Here is a 26347-nt window from a genome sequence, read left to right on the forward strand (position 1 = left end):
ATACATTCTTTTCAAGTGCACATGAAACATTCTTCAGAACAGATCATCTGTTGGGCCACAAATCAAGTCATAGCAAATTTAAGAAGATTGAAATCATATCAAGTATTTTTTCTAAGCACTTTGTTCCAAAACTAGAAATCAATAACAGGTGAAATGTTGGAAAATCCACAATACATGGAATTTATGCATGCTCCTAAACAACCAGTGGGTCAACAGAGATATTAGAAGGACAGGTAAAACATATCTTGGGACAAACCAACTGGAAACACAACACTAACACATGGGATAGAGCAAAAGCAGTTCTGATAGGAAAGTTTATAGTCATAAATGCCTACATCAAAAAAGGTGAGAAATCTGAAAAAAAACAAAAAAACAAAACCAAGATTATTCCTCAAGGAACTAGAAAAAGAAGAACAAGTGATTGCCAAAGTTGGCAGAAAGAAAAATAAATAAATAAAAGAGACTAGTAAGATAATATAAATGATCAACAAAACTAAGGGTTGGTTTTTTTAAAAAAATAAAATTGACACAACCTTAGCTAGACCAAGACAAAAAAAGAGAAAATAAAAATAAAATTGGAAATGAAATGTGAGACATTACCACTGATAACACAGAAATACAAAGAGTCATAAGAGACTATTATAAATGATTGTATACTAACAAATTGGATAACCTAGAAGAATTGGATAAATCCTAGGCACATAAACCTACCAAGAATGAATCATGAAGAAATAGAAAATCTCAACAGTAAGGACATTGAATTAGTAATAATGAGTAAGGACATTGAAACAGTAATAATAATATAAGAAATCCCATCAAAGAAAATCCCAGGATCTAATGGATTCATACTGAATTCTACCATTTATAGAGCTAGTAATAATTCTTCACAGATTCTTCCAAAAAACCAGAGGAAATACTTTCAAACTCCTCTTAAGAGGCCAGCATTATTACAACACCAAAGCCAGATAAGGATATTATGGGAAAATAAAATTATAGACCAATATCCCTGATGAACTGGATGCAAAAATCCTCAATAAAATACTAGCAAATCAAATTCAACAACACATTCAATGATTCATACACCATGACTAAGTGGGATTTATCCCTGGGATGCAAGGATGATTCACATACATGACTCAATAATATGATCTATCACAAAGCAAAAAGAAAGACAAAAACCACATGATTGTCTCATTAGATGTAGAAAAGAATTGACAAAATTTAACATATTTTTATGATAAAACGCTCACCAAATTTGTTATAGAAGGAATGTACCTTAACACATTAAAGGCCATGTACGATAAACTCACAGCTAACATAGTCATTCCTTACTTCTTTTTAAAACTGCATGCTATCTCATTTTACAGATGTACTATAATTTATTTAACAAGCCCTATGTTGATACACACATAGGTTCTTTCTCCATTTTTAAAACTACTTATTTACTGAAAAATTCACATTATTTTTGCAGTAGATTGCCCTGAATTGTGATGATTACATCGCAGACATGTTGTTCTGCATTTTCTTTTGTTTCTTATGTTTCCTGTGAATTAGGAGCTAGATTTTAGAGGCCTGATCAGATTTCAGTTTGATTTTCTGGAAGGATTATTCTTGGCTGATGTTTCATACTACAACCATCTGGTATAACATCTGGTTGAATCCCTTGATTTTAGCAGCATTTGAGGAGCAATGTCTCTATCCATTAATTCATTAGAAATTGCAAAATGGCTATATTCTAATTCTGTCATACCCCCTTGGTTTATAGGCTTGAATAAAAAGAAACTTACTCTTCACTCCTACTTGGTTACCTTCAGACATAGTTCATATAAGAAATGTAGAGTAAATGGTTCTTTCCCTTTATTTACCAGTTTTCAGAGTAATGAGTTGGTTCCTTAATGTCTTTTAAAGGTGGCCAATGAAGTGTTGTTGTTGTTTTCTCTTTTTAAGTATCCCTTCAACCTCAAGGATTTAAACATATCTGACATCTTTCAACCAATTATTTCTTTAGCGACTTTCAAATTTTTCCATCTTTGGCAGGGGGAGACCCTTTAAGTTGACTCATGGTGCTTTTGATACAATCTTAGTGATTCTTGATAGCTTCCTTGCTTTATGATATAACCAGATATTCCAGACTCATCTTGTACATTTTCTGACTTGAACCTGGAATCAGACATTTTCCTAAATGGCCCAGTTTCTTTTATGGGTAAATGATATTTCAATATTTAGAATATGTGAGATGGATGCTTTGCTAGTAGACTGGTTAGTTTAACACTTTTCCTTCCATGGGGTCAAAAAAAGCCCTGATTGCCTGATGCCAGAATTGGTATATTTGCGGGTTATATTTGTCTGTTAATTGGTTAAAGAAAAGAAATGTGCAAAAAGAAATACATGCAAATTAGTCTTCTGTATTTCCTGCTGAAATTTGATGAAAAAGTAACTAGTTGAAGGCTCAAGAAAAAAGCTCCAAGGCCCGAGTACTTCTCCGTGGTACTAAGTAAGTCATTTTATAGTATAAGTCATACATAATTTCTTCTGCTTCAAAATAGTGGTTATATTACCTATCACAGCCTTTGTGAAGACCAATATTGAAAGTACTTGATAAAAATAGCTAACGTTTTACAGAGTTTATTTTGTTTGTTTGTTTTTATGGAGACTTTGCACTCCTTTTTAACCAGGTCTCTTAAGCTGATGTTCACAGAAGGGCATCAGGGACGTCTGTGAATCAGGCATGTGCATGTGTGCGTGCACACACACATGAACACAGATGCACACAAAAACAAACATGCACACATACACAGCAATTATTTTTTGATTTTTCCAAATCATCTTGATATACACATTACTTTTATGTCTATTATAAGTTGCTCCTGTCGACAGGCAGTGTATAATCATCAGTGTGGTCATGATATTCAGAACAGCTTCCCAATGGTAGAGATTAAAGAATACGCATCTTGCCATTATGATGAGCTTCTGTTTTTGTTTACTTTAGGATTGACTTAAGCTGTGAAAGAAACTAATAAAGCAGAAATATCAAATATCCTTTGGCTTTGCTTTCTATTGTGTGATTGAACATCAAAGCCCAGGTGCTTTATTATATCGTTCTTGCCAGTGGAAGAAGAATGAAACCAAAAATACTGAAGATTATAATTTTTGTTCCAAAAATATATTCATGCAGATCTTTCTTAAGGGAAGTCTAGAGTTGAAAAGGCAAAACTTTACCAAAATTTGGTCTGCCTTGATGCAATAGCCTAGTCTTTAAATAGCAACAAGGTCATTGGTAAATGCTGTGTACCCCAGAAATGGTCCAATTCACATGTAGTTTAGAGCAGAGGAAGCAGGTTAAAGTAATGCCTCTATAAAATGAAATTATCTGTTTCATGATTACTGACTTTTTAAAAATTAATATTTTGAGACATGTGATGGAGGAATTGGAAGCTTCTTCATGCAGCCAGCTGATGCCTTCAAAAGTGAATTTCTACTCAGCAGATCCTTTTTGAACTTTCAAGTCCATCAACATCTTTGGAATGCTGACAAGTTTTTTCTACAAATAAACCTCACTGGACACTTTGTGAACAAACAAAACATCTCAGGTGCTTTGTAACACATCTCAGAGTTTCATTGTTTTGGAGAAGGAAATACCTTTATGCAGTAAAATCTGACCCATTGCTTTCTATGGTCCCGCTTGTCTATAGCAAGATGTCAACTAGTGCTAAAGCCTTTAATTATTGCCTTTTCAATAGGTTTTCTCATGAAATGAAAGAAGAATATGAACTTCTCCTTTACAGATGAAACTCAGTGATGTGAATCCAGCAGAAATTAAAGGACATACATCCAGTTCAGATGATCTTGAAATATCATGGTGTTCCCTCATCACAAGCCCATTGTATTTTGTGTGAACATAAACTGATTGTTTGCTACAACATGCTGTTGTGAGCTCAGCTTTTCAGTGTGTGTTGCCACCAAAACAGAAAGTCTACAGGAAAGTGCATCCATTGCCATGTCAAAGAACATTCTATAATTTCAGATTCTCATTCAAGCTAAGGGAAAGATGCCTTCTCATTGGAGTTTAGTTTTTAGCAAAGCCAAAGGTAATTTTTAAATTCTCTTTATATACTATAGATTTCTTCTTTTTCTTTCTATTTTAAAAAATATTGCCCGAAATTAATTTTGCATGCAAAAATTTATTTTCAAAAAGCACAATTCATTAGAAAAAGTATTTTGATCCAATGCAATAAAACAAGTTGCACACATAATTTTGCTTTATAATTTTATATAAATGACTTCCGGAAGAGAAACTATAGCTTTCATCAGATTCCCAAAGCCTCCATAATGTCAAAGGGTTAAGAACAATAGCATAAGAATAAGACTATCCCGAGTGAAGGGCCATCTTTGTAACCTGCTTTCTCCCCACAGCATCTAATTCCCAAGGGTGTTGGCCATGGTAGCCATGGTTTTCCCATTCCCTAAAGAATGCTGACCACAAGGGACAGAGTTGGCTGAATGAACAGGAATATCTATGGATTTTAATTTTAAAACTGAGTGCAAATTTTTATTCCTTATCAAGAGAAAAAAGAAATCCTCTTTATTTAGTATCCTGTGGATTGAAGACTACACATCTGACTGGGATGATGTAAAACAAAAATTTATTTCCTTTGGTTGATATCACAAAATCTTGGGCCAGAATACGTTTCTTTACTCGCAGTGCAGTTTGGCACTAGATGCATCTAAGTCAAAGTCTTTAACAATAAAAATAAACATCATTAGAGTATTGATATTGTAATTGGATGAACTCTGTTTCCTCAAACTTCATATGTTGAAGTTCTAAACCTCGGTGCCTCGAATGTGACCTTCTTTGGACACAGAATCTGTACAGAGGTAGTTAAGTCAAAATGAGGACTTTAGGGTGGACACTACTCCCATACGACTGGTGTCCTTATAACAGGAGGCAATTTGGATACAGAGAGGGACACCTAGATGACACAAGGAGAAGATGATCATGTGCAAGGCCAAGGAGAGAGGCCTAGAACAGATCCTTCCCTCATGGCTCTCAAAAGAAACCAATTCTGCCAACACCTCGATCCAAGACTTCCACCTTTCAGAACTGTGAGAAAAGTAGTTTCTGTTGTTTAAGTCACCCAGCCTGCGGTACTTTGTTATGGCTTCCCTAGCAAGGTAATACAGATATACAGAATAAATCCCAGGGACCTCAAGCAAAGCGAATGAATCCAAGCTAAAGGACCATGGAGGAAACACCGCTGGGGCACAAATCACATATGACTTATTAATCCCTATGACCACTGCCTAGAGGAAGGAGAGACCTCTTAGGACTTGAAATAGACCAGCAGCTCTGAGGTTCTATGTTTTAAGTTTCCAAAACAGAACTCTGAGGCAAGGGGAAAGGAAGTGGGTGTCAGTAACATCTGCTCGTTAGAATGGGTGAGGCATTCAAGTACAACCGCTTGTAGCTTTAACAGGAAGGTGAAAGGAAATTGGGGTGGTCCTTTCAATCCTGTGCAAATCAGAGTCCTCAGTGGCATCAAAGAAAGCAAAGAATTCTAGTTCTTTTCCTTTACCTCTCTTTTTGGTTTGCTTTCTTCTTTCCACTCATTCTCTTATGTCCCTCTATCTTGATTGTAAGCAGAGGAGAAAAGAGAAATGCCCAGTGTCTCTAAATTTCTTGGATGAATTTTATTGATGGAATTTCATTTTTAAATTCTTAACCACTCCATGTCAAATTGCAATTTCATCAAAATATCAGTATCTTGCACAGAATGCAAGATAAATTGCATTTAAACAATCCTGGCATTTTTACACATGAAACAGATAATATGTGATCGTGTACTCTAAGCCTGGGAATACTGATTGGCAAGCTATTGAGTCCTGGAATACAAATCCTGAAGCCAGCATTGAGGATTCCTGTAAGATTGTAGTGTTCACCAAATTTAAAGGAAACTACTATTCACTAAGTATAGTAATTCAGGAAGAACATTCCAAAAATGCCTTTCAATAAGGGATGTTCTCTTCAAAGATTTATTCAGTCTAAAAACCACACTTTAAAATGGACATGTTGTTCATTTCAGCTAATATGGAGACTGACAAATTCACTACAGAAGAACTCATGGTAAGAAATAAAACATTAGCAAAGATCATTGTGGCAGACAGTGTGGAGGATGGGACATTGTCGGAAATGAGGTAAGGTTCCCCTTGCTCACTGTTAGGATAACTGGTTTCTGACTTTAGTGAGGCCTCTATACAAATACCTTCAGCAATACACACATCAACTGCATGAATGCCTTTTACATCAACTGTCTTCGTACAATTCATGTTGGTATAGCAGCTGCAATCAAAGTTTTCAGAAAATTGCTCCAGGTCTGCAAGTGTGGGTTTTCCATTTATAGTGTACAGTCCACCATTCTCCACTTGAATAACAAAATTCACTGGGTTCAGGTGAAGATAGTCACTTGAATTCCAGCGTTTCCTTATACACACTCCTTGTCCCTGGCAAAGCGCTTGGCCACACATTTTGGCTGCTAGAGTGATGTTGATTATGTAAGGATTCAATGTATTCTTCACGTAATCTTCTAGGTCCTCACAAGTTGCCTGCAAAATTGTAAGATAGTCAAAATATAAAGGGACAAGTAATTTTAAGGAAGAAGAAAATAACAGGTACAGAAAGGGGTAGGAATTATTGTATCTTTTTTTTTTAACCTAAACAAGCAAGATAATTCCAACTGTTTTTTGTAATATTTGTAAGTTTCACATGCTGTTTCATGCCACTGAATAATTGGCTAATTGAGACTTAGCATACCGTAGCCTTAATCTTACTCAACAACTCATTAACAAATTAGGGGGACAGAATAGTACGGCTGTTAGAATAAGGGTGCTGGGGTCCATTTGCCCTGAGTGGAGTCCCAGTTACATCAATGACTAGCTGCATGAACTTGAGGCTTTCTCAAGGTTTTTAAGTCTTAGTCTCCTATCTGGGTGACCCTGGGCAAATTAATTAACCTGGTTATGCTTTATCATCATGATCTGTAAAATAAGGATTATTATGGTGCCTACTGCATAGTCTTGTTGTGATGATGAAATTATACAATGCATAGAAAAGGGCTTACAGAGGCCTAGCACATCTTCAGTTAACACTCAATAAATTATAAATCAGCGTAATAAGCACCACATTTGTCAGACAAGTTTAAATAGCACTGAAAGAGTGACTCCCAAATGCTGGCTCAAAACAACTGAACAGGTTCAATTGAGTATACTTTGTGTTAAATGTTATGTATAGTCAAGTTACAAGTGAATAATAACAGCTCTATGACAAATTTGGCAGAGTATGAGTGCGAGTACTGAAATGATAAACCTTGAGACCAGTATGTTCTAAAATCTGGACAATATGCTTTTTAAAACATTAAAGGTTCTCATTCTCTTCCATGGTCAGCATTTCCAGTTAGTGAGCTGGCCGTGCTAGTCTTTCAGCAGACCAGAGGGAGTAGTGGTGGTAGGTCAGTGGTAAGTCAAGGAATCATGGCAGCTTCCACTTGAATTGATTTCTTGTTACCTTCCTTGAGATGATGCCATCCATTGTTGGCAGAATAGTGGCCTTTCAAAGATGTCTTCTCCCTAATCCCCCAGAATCTGTGACTATGTTAGCTTAAAAGGGACTTTGCAGATATGGCTGAGGTTATGGACGTTGAGAAGGGGAGATTATCCTGAATTATCTGGGTGGGCTTAGTCTAATTACATGAGTTTTTGAAAGGGTAGGAACTTTTCCAGCTGGGTTAGAAAGATGAAATGGAAGGAGGAGGAGCGGTTCAAAGTGTAAGAGGGACTCAACCCACCACTGCTGATTTTGAAGATAGAAGAAGAGGACCATGAGCTAAAGAATGTAATGGCACTAGAAGCTAGCAATGGCCCTCAGCCAGCAGCCAGACAGATAATGCAGATCTCATTGCTCCAACCACAGGGAACTGAGTCTGCCAATGACTCAAGTGAGCAAGTGAGGATCCTCCCCTAGAGAGGAATGCAGCCCTGCCAAGACCATGATGTTGTTAACTTATTAAGACCCAGGTTGGACTTCTGACCTACAAAACTATGAAATAATAAATTTCCATTGTTTAAGCCATTTTTTGTTGTAATTTTTATGGAAGCAATAGAAAACTAATATACTTTTCTTCTTCTTAACTCTCCAGTGGCTTTGGATGGTGTTTAGAATAAAATTCAACCACTTATGGTATAACTGTTCGACCCTCCCACACCCACTCTACCTTAGACATCGCACTTGTTTCACTAGCATGGCAGGTTCACTTCAAACTGCACGTATTGTTTCCTCTGCTTGGAACGCTCTTTCCTCTAATTTTTAACATTGTTAACTACATCTTGTCATTCCCATGGTAGCTTTAATTAGCCAATGCCCTTCTTGGATACCTTTTTGGTTGACTCTGTCACATACCTCTATTTTAATTCTCTGTATAGCACTTGCCACATCAAATACTTTTTCCCTTTTGTATATTGTTCCTAAGCACTCATGAGCTTCAATAGTGTGTGGACTTTGACAATATTCTACACTACTATATTTCCAGTACCAAGGATGTATGAGAATTTACACCAAGTTCAGATGACACTGCAGTTGGTTTTTCAACTCCACAGAGACAAGGGTTAGGCAAAAAGAGGAGGAAACGGATGAGAATGATTTGAAAATCATTAGTTCACATGCGATGTAGTCTATGAAAAGATCTAAGTCTGGCTGTCTAATATATAAGGTCTGGTTTATATCATATACATATATATGGTGTAAATACTTCTACCATGGCCAATTTCAAGCTACAATACTGGCATTACTGAATACAGAATTAGGAGTCGAGTACATCACCATTACACAGTACGGTAGTGTGGTGTGGTGTGGAGTAACACATCACGAAATAGTGATTTTTATTTATACAGATACAATAGGTGTATATAACCTCAAGGACAGAGATAATAGTAAAATGAAGTTAAATAATTAATACATTCTGAGTATTTATTTGCTTTGTTTTTAACATAATTTATTTTACTGTGTTTTTATAATTTAATTTTTAATAATGGCTGAATTTAACAGCTTCCCAAAATTCCTGCTTATTTATCAATCAGGTCTGACAAGATGGGACCAGTAAAGCTGGTTCCCTTGCTCAGCTTTGGATCTAATAAGAAGGAATGGAAGGAAATGGTTTACTTAAGTTTGTTTTATTTCAGTTTCAGAAATTGCAAGTAAACCTGCAATTACCAGTTTCTCAAGTTGCCAGTGAATCAGAGGAAACATGACAAGTAATCCATCAATTTATTGATTATAAATGACATAGAGAAAAGGGGAAGTAGTGACAGAACAAGGACTCAAAATGATCATAAACTGGGAACGGTAGCAGAAATATATAGAACCATAGCAGACAATTTCAAGACAGTGCCATTAAGTAGAAAACAGTCATATTAAAGTTTAAGAACTGTCCCTGTAGGAATAATGCTGAAGATGATTTGTGAGGCATGATAGTATAATGTGAACTAAGATTAAAGTGCCGTTAAACAACAAGCATGACACTTAAACAGTATGTCACGTCATTCTTCTCATTGGGGAATGCCTCATTCATTTTTCATCAAAGTAAGGGTAGAGTTCTCAGTTCTTTGAAAAAAAAAGAAGAAGGGAGAATTCATAAATTGTTTCATCATAGAATTAATAGGATTATTGAGAAAGGAGTTAATGGAATTAGGAAAACAAAAAATATGAATTAGGAATATAGTTAGGACAATTATAATTTTAAAATAATTTGCTGGCATATGAAAGATTTTACCAAGGGATATATACCTTTCTCTGAACTTATATTTTCTGTTATTCCTTTTTTACTGGAGACCAAACCAGAGACAAAAGAATTATACAAAATAGGGAGAGGGTCTCAGATTTCCATGGAAAAAATCTTACTAATGTGACTGCTAGGTATTTTTAAATGAAATAAAAATATGACTATTCTACCTGAAGGGTAAGAATTGAATATACTCCTTCTGAAAAGGACTCTTCTGGTCTGAGAGTATAAAGTCTATTCTGTACAGGGTCTAGGGTAGGACCCCTGGGCCATGAGCTTCGTTTGACATTCTCCATGGCACGTTTATGACTAGTATTTCCACGTCCAACAGAGAAGGAAAAGTACAGCTCAAATTCAGCCGTGTCCAATGGCAGCATTATTCTTGCATTGAGTCAGAAAGATTGAAGAGGTGAAGGATAAAGATCTGAAATGGAGAATTAAACAGGAATAAAAATGAAGAGAAACCTACCTTCTGACACCAATGTCAAGAAACAGATTACAGTCTTGTTTTTATTACTTAGCCTAGAGAATTTCAATTAATCTTACTGAATTTCTGTTTCCCCACTGGAAAACAGGTACAATATTTTCTGCCTTTCAGCATAACCACACAAATGCAAAATATTTTTATTTAGCCAGTATTAATTGAGTACCTACTACTATGTGCCAAGCATAGTACTTATTTTCTTATTCAATACAAAAACAATCCTCAAAAATATTCGAGGCAGAAATATTTTTATTTACTTCCTATCAATTCAACTTACCATAGTTCGCATTAAATTAATGCCTTCCCATATTATAATTCCAGAGGCACCCAGAGCAATAGTTTCGCCAAATGTATTCAAGAGGTCAACCTGGCAAATGCAACAGGAAAAGTTAACAGAAAGGTTCAAAATGAAAGTGTTATGCCAGTAACAACAAAGCTAAGCATGGTCACCCAAAAATAATAATTTAAATATTTCTCCACTATCTATTTCTATCCTTTACACAGCCATCACCCTGTTATGAAGAAAAGAAACTATTACCTGATTTGCGGATCACATACTGCACACAGGTATATTGATATTCAACTCTGTACCCCACAGATATGTACAATCAATTATCTTTCAATTAAATAAATAAGTAAAGTTTTTCTTTTTCTACTTTTTTAAAAAAGAGACTATTATTATTTTTAATTACATCTCTTGACAAGAAAGCAAATCCATTAAAGAAAGAAAAAAAGGAATTGAGTTAATAAAATCTCTATACACCCAATTCTCCATGATTCCTAAGAGATTATATGACTACATTAAAAATTAAATATATTCTTATTTTGCATTGATAGAATGATATAGAACTATTTGTGTGCATATTCTTAAATAATATTAAAAGCTAAATTTCACTTCCTTCAAAAATGATATTAAATTTCACTAAACACCACCAGTGGATATTATTTCATGGCCCTCATACCATAACTTACCGCTGAAAGATATCTCGTAGTTAGATCAGTATAAACTGGGCGAGCATATACATAAACCGGCACTGGATTTTTAGCATCACGTACTTTAGAAACCCTAATGGCTTCCTGAACACGGTTACGGACAAAGAGTGCAGCTCCTCGAACAGATGAGATGCTGTTGAAATAGACGGATGGGAAAAGGGCGGTGCTTTCCTTCCACAACCATTCGAGATCATCATTTCTACTCTTTTCGATATCGTGGCAATTTCCATTGTAACCGGCTTTATTATAATGATGGTTGTAACAATCAGGAAAAAGATAATAACCCCATAAGTGATTTGGTCGAAGTAATTTTCCCAGTTTTAACGTCTCTTGCATGAAAGTCTTTCCTGCCTTTTCAAACTCTTCTTTGGCTACCTTGGCAGCATCTTTGGCATTAAGGCTTACATTTTGTTGCTGAACCAACTCAATAGACCGATTCCTGTAAATATCTTTAGGTGCCCAGTTTCTTATCCAGCTGGGCCTCCATTCTTCCCAGTCAATGACAGCTAAGCCCACCTTGTCTGTTGGCAAGTAATAGGCAATGTCTTTTTTAGCTTTCTCCAAATGGTCATTTAAGGACCCACTCTGGGGGATTCCTCCATGCACACTTTTGCCTGTATTTATATCTATATGAGGATAGTAGCCAAGTCGATCTACATAAAATATTGTAACATCTTGCCCTGTTACGTCTTTTTGGGGGCTTCCTAGTAAAGAGAAGAGGCTCAGATCTAAAGGCACTTTAAACCTTTTATCACAAACATCAGTTGGGGCATTCCAGGCCCAGAGGAAAGGTATATTTGGTAGAAGAGGGGGTGCTATGAAATTCAGACTCAAGCTACATGGAATCAGAAAGAAGGCAAAAAGTGTCTGGGATAGTCCATTGGACTCAAAAAAGCCCTCAGAAAAGATGTGTTTGAGCCATAGCACTCCCATTGCAGAGAGTAATGGCTATGAAAAACACTTATTTCTTCCTACACTCTTTGGTTTACCCAATATTTGACGGAAGATATGAGCACAGATGAAAAATAGTGGACTGATGTCACTGTGATGAATAAAGAGGTATAATGATTGTGTTAGATTTATATACTTTCTTCTTGTTTCATGTTCAGGAATGTTTTGCAAGTTGCATCATCTATAACTGAAAAAAATATAGAATATGTTGTCATGCTGCATTTCATAATACAGATTGTAAACTTTTTACAAAGATCTCAACTTCAAGTGTGGGGAGTTTATTTCAATTTAGAAGATGGAGGACCTACTCCTGTGTTTGGATCAATAAAATTATTTCCTCCTATGTATGATTAAATTCTAAAATAATTAACATTTGTCCCATCTTCTCAAATTATTACTGAATCTGCAGAGAGGTGAATGTAGCTATTTTTCCTTTTTCGTTCCCAGCTGTGCAGATTGCTGTACCAAGCAATGCCTTAGCAAAAACCCGTTGAATTAAAATAAAATCCAAGTTGAATCTCTCATGCTTCTTTATTGCTTCTTGAAAGACCACTCTATACTGGTCTGCCAAATATTAAAAACAACCTGTCCTAAAATTGTGAAATTTCATATTTCTTTTTCTTTTCATCTTTTATTGAAGGGGATCAGTGAGGAAGGAGGGAAAAGTCACTTCTGACAGAGGTAACAAGACAAAAGTTTCCTTGAAACTATAGAATCAACCAAAACCTCCTACCAAAATGATAGCTTAAGTGCTCTTTGGAATACTGCTTGATCAAGTCTTACAATAATGTACTATCATGTGTAAAGTTAATAAAACATTTTACTATTTTATAACTTTTACTAAAAGGATTGGTTCTAGCCTAACTTCATTAAAGCAATATGAGTTTTGGCATTTTTATAGTGTTTGGTAAGTGAGATTGTGTTGTCATTCTGATTGTCACAAAGTGAAGTGTTACAGCAAATTTTGTGGTACAGTAAAATGGTCTGAGCCAAGGACAATAAATTAAACTATGTACTATTCAGCATTTGGCATTTGGGAAAATTACCTACAAGAAGATATATTTAAATGTTCCAGTATTTCTTTTCTTAATTCTTTTTTATTTATTTATTTTTTGGTGGCTACCTGGTAAGCAGAACCTTTCTTTATACCACTCTTCCCTGGAATGTGTCCTTACCATAGCAAATTATCCATTCATTCCCATCACTATGAAATAAATTACTCTACAAACAACACCGGTGTCAGAATAAAATGAAATCTTGAAAACAATTAAAGTCTCATATTTTGAAGATAAAGAAATTTTTCCTCATGTTTAGAAAATGTAAACTAGCTAAAGATTTTTATAGCTTAAACCTCTCAAAACTTCCTTACTCAGGGCCTAGAAAATCTTCACCTAAAGTAATACTGGGAGAAAAAACTAACTCCTTTCAAATCCAACTACCAATACCAGTGCTGAACAGCAAGAAGTGGGAGAAGGAAATGGAATAAAGGATTAGCTTTCCCTATATCTCACGGAAGGAGTACACCAAGTTTATTTAAATTAACATTCAACTCCAGTTTCTACATGATCATTTTATATAAGAATAATATGGCACAGAATGAGTCTACTGAGAAGGTCTTTACTCACAGAAATCTTCAAAAAACAATGGACACTTCTATCTTTGAAAATTAAATGAACGAAATAGCTCTTCTTTAGTGTCAATCTTCTGACAAAGTGTTGGAGCACAGAATTGGGGACATACCTAGAAGTTGGCATCTAAAATAGCATCTTCCTTTTATTTAAAGCATCGAATAGAGACCTTTACCTGTTTAAAGCGTCTTATACAGAATTTCATCTCCATGGAAAATCTTAACTGATTTAACCCCAGATAATTAAAAATTGAACTTATCTGCAACTAGCATTCCTAAAGTCTGTGCTCAATTTATACCTACTAAAGTCACCTCTTAAGTGTCCTCCTTACCCATTGTGTGGATAATTGCTTCTTAAAGCACTCCTGCTAAGTCTTTGAAATCCCCCAAACCCCAGCAATGGTACTTACCCAGAAGCTTACTTTCAAAGTCCAATTACTCAACCTGTCTAGTAGTACAAAGGCAAGAAGTGGTCTGGACACAATGGCTTCCTAGAGCATTGACATGTCATTAGTGTGCCTTTTAGAAAAAAAAAAATAAAGGTATTTTTATATCAAAATTTACTTGGAAGTTTAAGATCTGAATACATCTAAAATCGTATTTAGATTGAACTCTTTCCTGTTGTAAAGGAATTTTATCACCAGAACACATGCAAGCTAAATCCTTTGACCCAGGAAACCCTTCTCTGATGATAAGTCCAAAATTATTTTGTAATAAAAATAAATATATTTACATAAATTTATATAGATATGTGTAGATATTCACATAAGTAGTATTCACTACTATGTATTATAGCATCCATGAAATGAGAAATATAAAAAACAACTTTAATACCCAATGATAAGAAATGCTTAAATATGGTATCAGCCTGACGGAATTTATGCAGATATCAGAACTAGTTACAAGGATAATGAAACAATATATAAAGATATTTGCCTAAATACCAAGTGAAATAAAGTACAAAAGTATACACTATCAGTTTAGGCATACAAAAACATGTAAGCACATGCTTAAGGAATTGAAGAATATTCAGAAATAGAACAGAATATTTACATTTTCTGAGCATCCATTATATAATTTTTTTAATGTATTGAATTGTACATTTTTATGGGGTATAGTTTGTTGTTTCAATACATGCATATGTTGTATAATGGTCCTATCAGAATAGTTAGCATATCTATCATCTAAAATTATCATTTCTTTGTGGTTATGACGTACAAGATCCTCTTCTCTAGCTATCTCAAAATATACAATGCGATATTGTTAGCTATAGTCACCCTAGAGTAGCAGAATGTATTCTTCCTATTTAACTAACTTAGCAACTTTGTAGCTGTTTACTAACCTCTCCCTATCCCCCATCCCCCCTCCTCTTTCCATCCTCTGGTAACCACTATTATACTATTTCTTTTCTGTTTTTTTCTTTTTATGTATCTTTTTCCTAATTGACCCATGATTTATGGAGTTTAATGTGATATTTGGGCACCTTTATACAGTATGCAATGATCCTGTCAGGATATTTAGCACATCCTTCCCCTCAAATATTTGTCACCTCTTCATGTTGGGAACATTAGAAAATCCTTTCAATTAGCTCCTTGAAGTTACCCATAATTTGTGGATGACTTGAGTCTCCCTATACTGCTGTAGAATCCTTGATCTTATTCTTCCTATGTCTCCACAATTTTGACCACCATCTCCCCATCCCCTCTCCAGCCTCCCTTCCCAGTCTTTAGTAACCACTATTCTACTGTCTACCTAGTAAGTTGGGGTGTTTGGGAGATGATTAGATTGTAAGGACTGTGCCCTCAAGAATGGATTGATCCATTCAGTAAGTAATTGGCATGGTTCTGATGGCTTTAAACAGCGCAAGTGAAAAGATTAGCTCACTCTTGCTCAGCCATTTCTTGTCATGTGACACCCTGCATTGCTGTAGAGAGTGACCAGCAGAAGAGGACCCACCAGATGTGTTCCCTGGAGCTTGGACTTCCAAGTCTCCAAACTGTAAGCAATGAATTTTGTTTCTTTTGTTTCACATATTCTGTTATAAGCAACAAAAATAAACTAATACAAGGAGTCAATCATGAGACCATCTCCACAATCTACTCTTTTGGTATTCACATTTCTCATGAGTCTATACATATATGATCTCAATTTATTTAATTTATTTATTTAAATTTAGATAAAATCCTCTTACCATTAAAGTAGATTTAGATTTTGAATATAAATTACTATTATAAATGTAAAGGTAAAAACTCGGAAATATGGTCAAATATTAATAAGGGCAAGATTGTCACTTTGGTGAAAGCAGAATATAACTGAAGGGGTGGGTGAGTGAAGGAGAGATTGCCAAGGTTTAAATCATTCACAGGGCAGTCTCCACTTGTTCTTGGCAGTTTGTTGCTTTTTATCCTAATCACATTTGATAGGGTGTGTATTGTTTCCAAAGTTTATAATTTCAACTTAAGGGCTGACTTCTACACTCAGTTACAAGTGTAGGGGCCAAAGGAAAACTTCTTTACCCCTGGAGTTTCATTAATAAAGATCACTGACAAATTTAGATCAATATGAAGAAAAGGCATAACAAATTTTATAATTTAACATGCTGGGAACGGGCAAAGCAGGGGGGAATCACAAGAGAGTGATGTCCCAATTTTCCACTGGGCTACAGAGCTTATATACCCATCTTCATGCGGAAAGGGGAGATGGGGAAGTGCTTGTAGGAATACATGATTTTTAAAGGGGTGTAATGGGCCTGGAGAACATATAATGATCCAGAACAAAGTTTGTTTGGCTCACACAGCAGAAAATGTCTGGTAAATGATTTCTTTCTTTTTTTTTTTTTTTTTAATACTGAATGGGACCGAAATATAAGGCAATGGTCTGTGACAAAATTTAGTCCAGGTGTATTGACAGACTCCAGTCTTCAACCTGTGATATGAGTTAAGTTGATGAAATCCAAGCGAAGAGTTTTGAACAAACAGTTAAGAGACCAGAATAATATTCCCCCAAAGCAGAAAAAGTGCAAAAATTTACACTTTTTCAAGAAAGAAAGAATCCTTTGAACAAGATTTTTTTCTAGGAAGTTTCTTCTTAAGCTATGATATTTTATAAATAATCTGGCCAGAAATACATATAAACTTGACTCAACAGGAGAGGTTAATACCACTTTACATGGCATTTCATCAACTTCTTTTTTCTTCCCCTTTCCTTTATTATTAACATTATTATTCCTCTCCCTTGGTTCCTTCTAACTTTGTCTTAACTTTCTCAGTATTGCCTCAGATATATTTTGAACAGGTTGGATATTCTGAAGGCTAAAGAAATTGCTAATCCTTAATCTATGTAACCACTACTAGGCACAATTAAATGCCAGAAAAACTACTCACAGAGCTGTTGTGGTGCAAAAAACTGTTACTCAAACTATGGTCCTTTGACAGGCTGAAATAAAGAAGCAGCCTCAAGGTCTCTCTGACCTTCCCCTCCCCCTCAATTCTCTGTCACTCTCCAAAGCACAGGATGAAGCTGATTCCCTTATCTACCTGTCGTTTAGACCCACCAAGAAAAAGAAGACAATTACCTCTAGTCCCTTCTGTCATTTCCCTGAGTTTTCATTAACTTAACTCATATCACAGGAAGACTGTAATCTGTCAACACACCTGAACTAACTTTTATCATAGACTATTGTCTTATATTCTGGTCCCATTTGGTATTTTGGAGAAAATCATTTACCAGTCATTGTCTGCTTTGCAGTCCAAACAGACTTTGTCCTGGGCCATTGTTTGTTCTTCTGGCCCATTGAATTCCCCTAAAAATCATTTACTTCTACACCCCCACCTGTCCTTGCCCTATGGAGATGGGTATATAAGTTGTGTACCCCAATGGAAAATTGGGACATAACTCTTTTGTGATTCCTCTGTGCTTTGCTTTCTCCTAGCACATTAAATAATAAAATTTGTTATAACTTTTCTTCATATGTATCTAAATTTCTCTGTGATTTTTATTAATGAACCTTTAGGGGTGAAGTTTTTCTTTAGACCCTACAGAGCTAAAGAGGTAGTCTTAAAAACATGGCACATAGTAGAACTAATCCTTGTCCACAAAGTCATACCTGGTTTTCCCTACTAGGTTATGTAACAGAAAGAGAAAAAGACAACTTACTTTTGAAGTAAAACTTAAAAAGTTTTCCTCTAAGATCTCAGTAGATCAGAAGTTGCTCCACTCTGATAGCTCTGCAATATCTAACCTGTTGGGTGAGAATAGGCAGCACTTTGTCCTGTCAAAAGAAAGACTTAGTCTTCTGAGATGTCATGGGGTAGGGAAACCTCTGTGTGTCTGTATGTGTGTGTCTGTGTGTGTGGTTGGTGTTTTAATACCAACAAATTCAAGTGCTTCTGGCAGAGAAGATTAGCAAGGATGGTAAATTAACATAATAATGCTATCAATTTTTTATTAGCATTTGAAATGAGTTTCAGAGCCCAGTAGTAAAACAAGCTCCTATTGCAATTGCTTTGATTGCTAAGCATTTTGTTCAATTAATGACAGATTTCTGTAGTGTAATGCTGGTGAAGAATAAACTTCAAGGCAATGTTTCCAAGAAAGTACAGAATATACTGCACAAGTAATTTCTCCCTACAAAATTAATGAAACAAATTAGAATTAATGTTTTCAATGATAAAGAAAGTCATGTTTAACATTTGTTATTACAGGAAAATACTTCTTTCCTAAATCCTGCTCCTTTCTTTGTTAAGGTGGGAAGAGAGAGATGAAAGGAGAAAAAGAACAGCCAAATAAATAGTGAAATCCCTCAAGAGCAGTTCCCAAAATCAAATTTTATTTAATTGCTGGGGTGGAACATAGAAATATAATTTACACATGTCCAATTTATGCAATAAGTTAATCCTATTTTGACATAATTAGAAAAATATGTCTAAGAAGCTAGCAAACCACTGTCTGATTAAATGTAAATTCTAAATATTGAATCCTTAAACAAATTATATTGATACGTTGTAAAAAAGAATATTAGTACTTTGGTTTTTAGAAATGCATGATAGGTCAACACCAAAGGTGTTTTATTGAAAATAAGAAAGTAATTCATCTTATGCCTGAAAGAGAATTCCTTTGGAAAGAATGTGAATAACATTCTACGTCTAAAATGTCTTTGGAGACTCCAATGTACATTAAAAAATGTAAATAATAAACCTTTAATTGTAGGGTTAAGTTATTGTTCAACTTGCAGAGCCACTCAATGGATACTCAATAGATACATGCCAAATTAGTTAGTTAGTTAACCAAATGAATGAACCTGTACTTTAAATTTCAGCAAACTCAAAATTATGGTCAATGGTGACACTCGAAAATGAAGGTGTTCACACAAAAACTGAAGCATACCAAGTAAAGAGCACACCAAAAACACCATTTTCACATGGGTAGCTTTCCATAGCCACCACAATTTCCATGGCTGCTACAAAAGCAGCTAATCTCTATAGCAGCAGTCACACCCACCGTGCAGATGGCATGCCAGACTCTCAACTGCTTTGACACAAGCAGAGGCACTAGCTGAGATCCAAAAAAAAAGAGGTCCTTTCTTTCCACAAAGCACACACAGAATAATAGAAGAAGCATCTGATTTATGAGAATAGGGGAGGCCCTGATCACACCTGTCTCGCTGTCTCAGTACCGGACAGATCATCTAGGCAACAAACCAACAGCGGAACAGTTAATCTATCAGATGTAGAGAACAAATCTATGGTCATTAGAAGGGGGAGGGGAAAGGAAGAGGAGAGACTGGATAAGGGGCATAAAGAATAGGTATGATTTGTAACAATAAACATGCTAGTAAAAAATTTTTAAAAAGCAAAGCTGGACATTAGTTAAAGCAGTAAAAACAGATTTTATTCAGAAAAACTATTGCAACAGGGGAAACAAAACATTAGTAAAGAAATGACCTGAATCCCAAATACAAAAAATAAATAAATAAATAAAGTGGAAATTTATAGCCAAGAAGCAGGGTGGGGGTCAGTGAATAGGACATTTCGTCAGGGGCAAGGGGGATTCTGACTAAACTGGCCTCACAGGATTCTTGCTGGAGGCAGGCCAGGGGGTGATCAGACATCACCTGAGGGTGATGAAGAACCCCACCCCACCCACCTCCCCTGGGTGGTCTGATTAGAGGATGGGAAATTCTTGCTAAACTGACTTAGCAGGCTTCTTGCTAGAACTGGGCTCTAAAAGGAAGGACATAGAATCCCAGGGTTCGAGACCTAGTCAAAAAGAATGGACAGATGAACTGGATTAGACTTTGGTCAAGGAGAGAATCTTTGTCAGTCCCCCCTCTTGTATATGCTGGATGAGTTAAGTGCTTAATTAAATAAATGACCTTGATTCACTTTGAATTTCAGTAAACTGAAAATTATGGCCAATGACAATGCTTTAAAACAAAGACGTTCAAACAAAAACCACAGAAGCTCAAGCATTATTCAGAAGACAAGTACGTTTTCTACAGCCAAGCATGAGGCCAACACACCCAGATATAACTGAAACGAAGTAATTGAACGAAGATTTAAAAGAGCCTGTAAAGATGCTAGTTAAAAACACAATAGCTTTGCTAGCTAGGGTTGCTGTCTGCAATGCCATTTGTCAAGCCCCAAGCTAAGCTCAGTGATGCCCAACTTTCAGTCAACCCAACATTCCACTATCATAAAAGTAGGACCTGTCCTAGTTCTTCTGTGATTACAGTGGCTCAGCGGCCTAGCACTAACAGCAAAGGGCTTAGTACCAACTCAAGTCAAAGTAAAAGAAGAATAACAGCGGGGTGGGGGGTCACTCTGTGGTGGGGGCTATTAATGGCGGTTCCAGGGTCTGCAACATTTTTTCCAGTTGTCCTAAATTCATCTGAAGTGGAGGCAGCAAAGCTTGACATTTTTGCTGGTGTGGAATGACTGAGTACAAACTGGTGATGGTTGGAGCACGTGGTGGTATGGTAGAAAAAGCACATTGAAAATCTGCTAATCCAGAACCACTTTGTAGATGAATATGATCCCACCACAAAGGATTCTTAACAAAAACAGGCATTTATAGAGTGACATGTGCCTGTTGCACATATGGGTACACCGGGACAAGGGGACTACAGTGCCATGAGAGACCAATACGGGAGGACAGGCAAAGGCTTGCTCTGTTTATTTGCCTTCAATAATAGCAAATCATTTGCAGACATTAATCTCTACAGGGAGCAGATTAAGTGAGTAAAAGACTCAGATCTGTGCTACTGGAAACAAGTGTGATTTGCCAACAAGGACAGTTGACACAAAACAAGCCCATGAGCTGGTTAAGAGTAACGGAATTTTGTTTATCGAAACTTCAGCCAAGACCAAATAGGGTGTTGAAAATGCCTTTTACATACTGGTAGGAGAAATGTGCCAGTAACAATGAAAAAACTCCACAGCGGTGATGACGGGACTCGAGGTTGTACGGGGTTGCCATGTGTGGTGATGTAACAAAATACTTACAAAGTTCTGTCATCAGCAAAGAGCCACTTTGCAGGCTTCACTGACACCCTGGTCCTGACTTCCCTGGAGGAGAGCTATTCCTCTTGCTATCTTCAGTCTCCCAGAGAAACTCCTGATCATACCCCAACTCTGAGTAGATAGTACAGTATTCTCTATTGGAGAAATTCTCAGAATAACTACATCCTCACTTGGTTGTCGGACTGGAGAAATGCATCTCTTCCCAGTACGTTTCTGCCCTGGGTTCTCCTTAGACACATGCAAGCACACCTCCATCACCCCAGGTTTTTTATCTCAAAAGAGAACCAAACTGCAGACATGAAATTCTAAAGAAGCAACTGCTGATTTTTCTTTATTTCTTTTAACTGTTAGACTTGGAACTATGTTAGTTTGGGGGGAAATGTCATAAACAACCGATTTACAGAGAATATAGTTAACATTGCTGTTTGGTTGGTGTGTAATCTGTAAACTAGCATCTGCTCTGTATGTACAAATACAAAAGTGAATATTGACTTTTTAAAACGGACCTTAACCAGAAAAACAACCATCTTTGGGGTAACTAAGACCAAGCAGAACGTTTCAGTCAGCCCTTAACTTGGAAACTGATAATTATCAATTCCTTGAGGTTAGCCGGGAGATGAAATTACTGCATCTTATGTTGATTTACTTCAGAGGAGGTGCACCTACAATTAAGGACTGAAACTAAGTTTCTTGTTTTTCTTAACTCTCTAACTGGCTGCAAACAAGAGGAGATATAAGAGAGAGGCAAGACAACCTAGCTGATTGTAAACTCCCTCTCTCACTTAAAGGAAAACTGCATTCACATTAATTAGAAATCCATGTCAGGTGTGTTTATGATGTCTGACTAAGGTATTCTCCGTGAGCTCTCCCTAGGAGATAAGGACTCCAACTCTGAGGTAACATCAAGGACTTGAAGCTCACCACAGACTCTGTGATGCTGAAGTTTCCAATCCATCGTGGGACCCTGACATTTGACTCAGACCATCTGCTGCTCCCAGACTCCTCCCCTGCTCCTTTTTTTCTATAGAACAAAGACCCTTACCTCATCTTCCTGCCTCTTCCCCTTTATAAACCCCAGAACAGACATCAGAAGGTGGGATGATTTTAGCCTGGTCATCCCCCAGATGCCAGTTATGTGAATAAACATTCTAATCCTTGCACCAACTTCTGGATTTTCAAGTCATTTGTTTAATGCCAGTGGGCAAGCCGCGCCCGGTCTGGCAGTAGCATTTTGACTTTCATGTAATTAAATAGAACTCTCACAACAACGAGAAAAAAAGAATAATGAAGACCTCTATGATTACTGGTGCATTGCATAATGAACTCACAAAAGTGTGCTAGTCATAACAGGGGCTGTGGTTCACGATTGGCCTTCATCAGCAATCACCAGTGGTTCTCTTCCCTTTACCAGTCAGATACTTTTGATTTTTATTTCTTTGAGTTGCCAGTCATAGTTACTAAATCTTCTACATATGGATTACAGTGAAGATCCAAATGGTCACTATAGTCACATACAATCAGAAAATACCCATTTGTTAACAAATTTCCTTTGTCCAAAGGCAATAGGGACCCAATCTCTTCAAACGCAAGTAAGTATATTAACCAAATCAGAGGATAAATGTCATTAAAGAACAAAATATATATATCGTCAAAAGAAAATACAACAGGTAGTTTTCCTTTTAACTATTGAAGATATCCGGAGCCTACAAAGATACCAGGCCTGGAAAAGCAGCACTTGGGATGCAGACTGATTTTCTTTTAGGAAAGACGACTGGTCCAAAAATCTTTTCAGAGTTTTAAGTGTTCATTACTTATCTTCTTAAAGAGTCATCTTCTGTAGTCTACCTTAAGAATGCACATTTTGTGAAAACAAAATGATGTCTGAATTCTTAAGCAACCAAATGTCTTCCCAGTAGCAACTGCCACGTTCCCTTTAGCTAATGGTGTGATAACAGTACAAGATTAGAATACTACAAAGCAGCACTGGAAACACTCATTGGTGTCTTTCTTTACCATGACTTTATTCTCTCTTCTCACATTCACTATTAAACTTTTTCTTTCTATCTTAACTGAGTCTTCCGTCTGCCTATGAGACCTAGAGGCTGGTGACACACATGGCTAAAGGTATTAAAGAGCCCAGATCCAGAAAAGGATTGAGGCTTTATTTCCATTTTTAGCTCTATTCTGCAACAGCTGGAGGATCCAAATTATTCAGTCTTTATCACTTGATTCTTTAAAATTATTGTCAAAGGACAAAATTACAACAAAACTAGTTAAAGATCTCAATTGGCTTTATCATGAATCTAGAATCAGGCAACTTGTCATTCCATCAAATATAATAAGTGTTCCAATGAGTCAAGCAGAGGAAGTCGGTTTTATAGACAGAAAAGGCTGGAAAAAGCAAAAACAAGGAAAAAAAGCAGATTGGTCATTTCACAGTTACTTTCTTAGTAAAGCAGGGACAGAGAGACAGCACAATAGAAAAATAATTGATTATTTAAGACTAAGTTAAGTAAATTAACTGAGTTACTTGAGGCTATCCTTTTTGTGTAAGGATTAAAGCAGAGGGAACTTTGTTTTCATGCCTATTGAAGATTCAAACTGGCCCGTTTGGGAAACTGGCTGTTATCTTTCTCTCCTGATTTCTCAGTAAGTCAGACCACAACTTAGTTTAGGTTTGGTGACATAGAACTTAGCAGGAGCGAATCCATTTTGATTTTTAGTTTGGTTTTTTGGGGCCTAGTGCAGGAACTTGGTCCAAAACAATGGCCTCCTCTAAATTTTATTCAACCGTATATTGGTAATACCTAGATCTATCTAACACTGAGGAATGCTGGGATAGTGTGTGAAATGATACTCGGGAAGTATTTTTTATAAGCTATGTAAGTCTAAAGTGCAGTGTTATTTTCCCTGGACTACCAATATTATTAAATGTTGCTTACTATGGCTCATTTGCATTTATTGCAAACTACAAGAAAGACAGCTGTAATAGGGGTGGAGAGGATTCTTTCTGAACTTTTGGGAGTCATACAAAACAATGTATATTCGATTAGGGATATCTCTAGAAAAAAACTAAGGGATTTTAAATTCCTAGTCCAGGAAAACCAAAAATATATTTAACATGAATACTGATGCAGACAATATAGAGATGTTTGGGTGTAACAGTGGTAATCTAGAGTCGTGAATTACTTAATGATGAGGATATGTTCTGAAAAATGTGTCATTAGGTATAGCCTATTGCTCTTAGGCTACAAACCTGTACAGCATGTTACTGTATTAAATACTGTAGGCAATTGTAATACAATGATAACTATTTGTGTACCTAAACATAGGAAAGGAACAGTAAAAATAAGGTATGGAAGATGAAAAATGGTAAACCGGTACAGGGCACTTTCCATGAGTGGAGCTTGCAGGACTGGAAGTTGCTCTGAGTGAGTCAGTGAGTGAGTGAATGTGAGGGTCTAGGACATTATGGACACTACTGTAGACTTTATAAACACTATACACTAAGCCTACACTAAATTTATATAAAAAATAAAGTGTGCTTATGACAACTATGATGTCACTGTCCATTATAATCTAATGGGACCACTGTGGTATACATGGTCTGCTGTTGATCAAAACATGGTTACGTGGCACCTGACTGTACAAGGTTACTTCAAAAGTTCATGGAAAGATTTGCATTACCTTCTTTTTCTATTTTTTCATAGACTTTTTGAAGTACCCTCATATTGAACATCACTGTACTTTGATTTTTTAACTGTAAAATGTGGATGATAAAGCAACTATCTCATAATTCTGTTGTGAAATTTTAATGAAATAATCTATATACAAAACACTTAACACAATGCCTGTGAAGGGGTTCAGCATATGCCACTTCAAAATATGCCACTTTGGCATATTTGTCATTTTGAGGGAAGGTGATTGAGCAACAGCATATCCTGGAAAGGGTCTCTGAGCTCCCCTTTACTGCAAGAAAGACAGAGAATTTCCCGTGTGCAGTGCACCCTCCTTGTACCAGGAAGAGGAGAACATTGTTATCACTGGGGACTGTGAGTCAAAGCTGAGATAAATTTTAACAAACCTACTAAATTAACCCTTATCTTCCATTAGTTTTCCCCATATAATTTCTAGTCACTTTCTCACAAATTACTGCCCCTACACCTTAAAACTCTTTGCCTTTGTTTAGTCACTTCTCAACAATATATCATTCTTTGTTTTTAAAAACAGCATGTAAGCTCTTTCTTTCCCTACAGTTCTGGCAATGAGAACGGGACATCATTGGCTGGGACACCCTCTCCCTCCAGAGGTTACAGGTGAGAGAGTTCCTGGGAACACCTGACAAAGCCAGCAAAAGATAAGAATGCTTACCACATCAGCGTCCCAGATCTCTGCCTGTAGGGTTCAGTCAAGTGCGGGTGGTAAGAGTCTCTCCTTGTCTTTTTCCTTTCCCCATTTAGATTAACAGGAGAAAACATTTGTGTGAACTAGTTCTTTGCGTATAGTAATTCTTGTGATTTTTAAGTACTCTTGGTGTCCACTGATCCTTTCCTTTCCAGAGACGGTCATTGTTTTCCTTTGTCTCTGTCATTTGTGTCAGTTGTTATAAGTAGGAGAATCATAGGGTAGAACACAGACGTATGTCCTGTAAGCAAGTTATCCAAGCCGGCCTCATATCTGGTAAGTTCACAGTTCTCTCTAGGCTGGTGTCTGTTTGGACAAACTTTGCTGTGGGTCACCAATTGGAAAAGATGAGATTCTCTCTTCTCTCATTCTATGTCCTGAGAAATTGGTTTTAAACCAATAAGCCTACTCTCTCTGGCTTCCACCAACCATGGGGGGGATGCAGGTTGTCAGGCCTGCACTGGGTGACTACCATCAAGCTAGATACCCTAGATCTAAAGTGTACAAGCAGTATTTTCTTTGTCCAGTGGTGTCAGCTCTC

The 26347-nt window shown here is 36.5% G+C and overlaps 1 protein-coding gene and 1 pseudogene across 1 annotated transcript; one reads left to right on the forward strand and one right to left on the reverse strand.

The window, feature by feature from the left end:
- Positions 1-6039: 6039 nt before the first annotated feature.
- On the reverse strand, positions 6040-12237 carry LOC134380888 (hyaluronidase PH-20-like). The gene is made up of 3 exons (XM_063101022.1): positions 11284-12237; positions 10589-10678; positions 6040-6600 (listed from the first exon to the last, which is right to left on the reverse strand). The coding sequence occupies exons 1-3, from the start codon at positions 12235-12237 to the stop codon at positions 6040-6042; spliced, it is 1605 nt and encodes a 534-aa protein (XP_062957092.1).
- Positions 12238-20813: 8576 nt separating this feature from the next.
- LOC134380730 (GTPase NRas-like) lies at positions 20814-21372 on the forward strand (annotated as a pseudogene).
- Positions 21373-26347: the final 4975 nt, after the last annotated feature.

The sequence above is a fragment of the Cynocephalus volans genome, chromosome 6, assembly GCF_027409185.1.
Source record: "Cynocephalus volans isolate mCynVol1 chromosome 6, mCynVol1.pri, whole genome shotgun sequence".
In the NCBI taxonomy this organism is placed as follows: domain Eukaryota; kingdom Metazoa; phylum Chordata; class Mammalia; order Dermoptera; family Cynocephalidae; genus Cynocephalus; species Cynocephalus volans.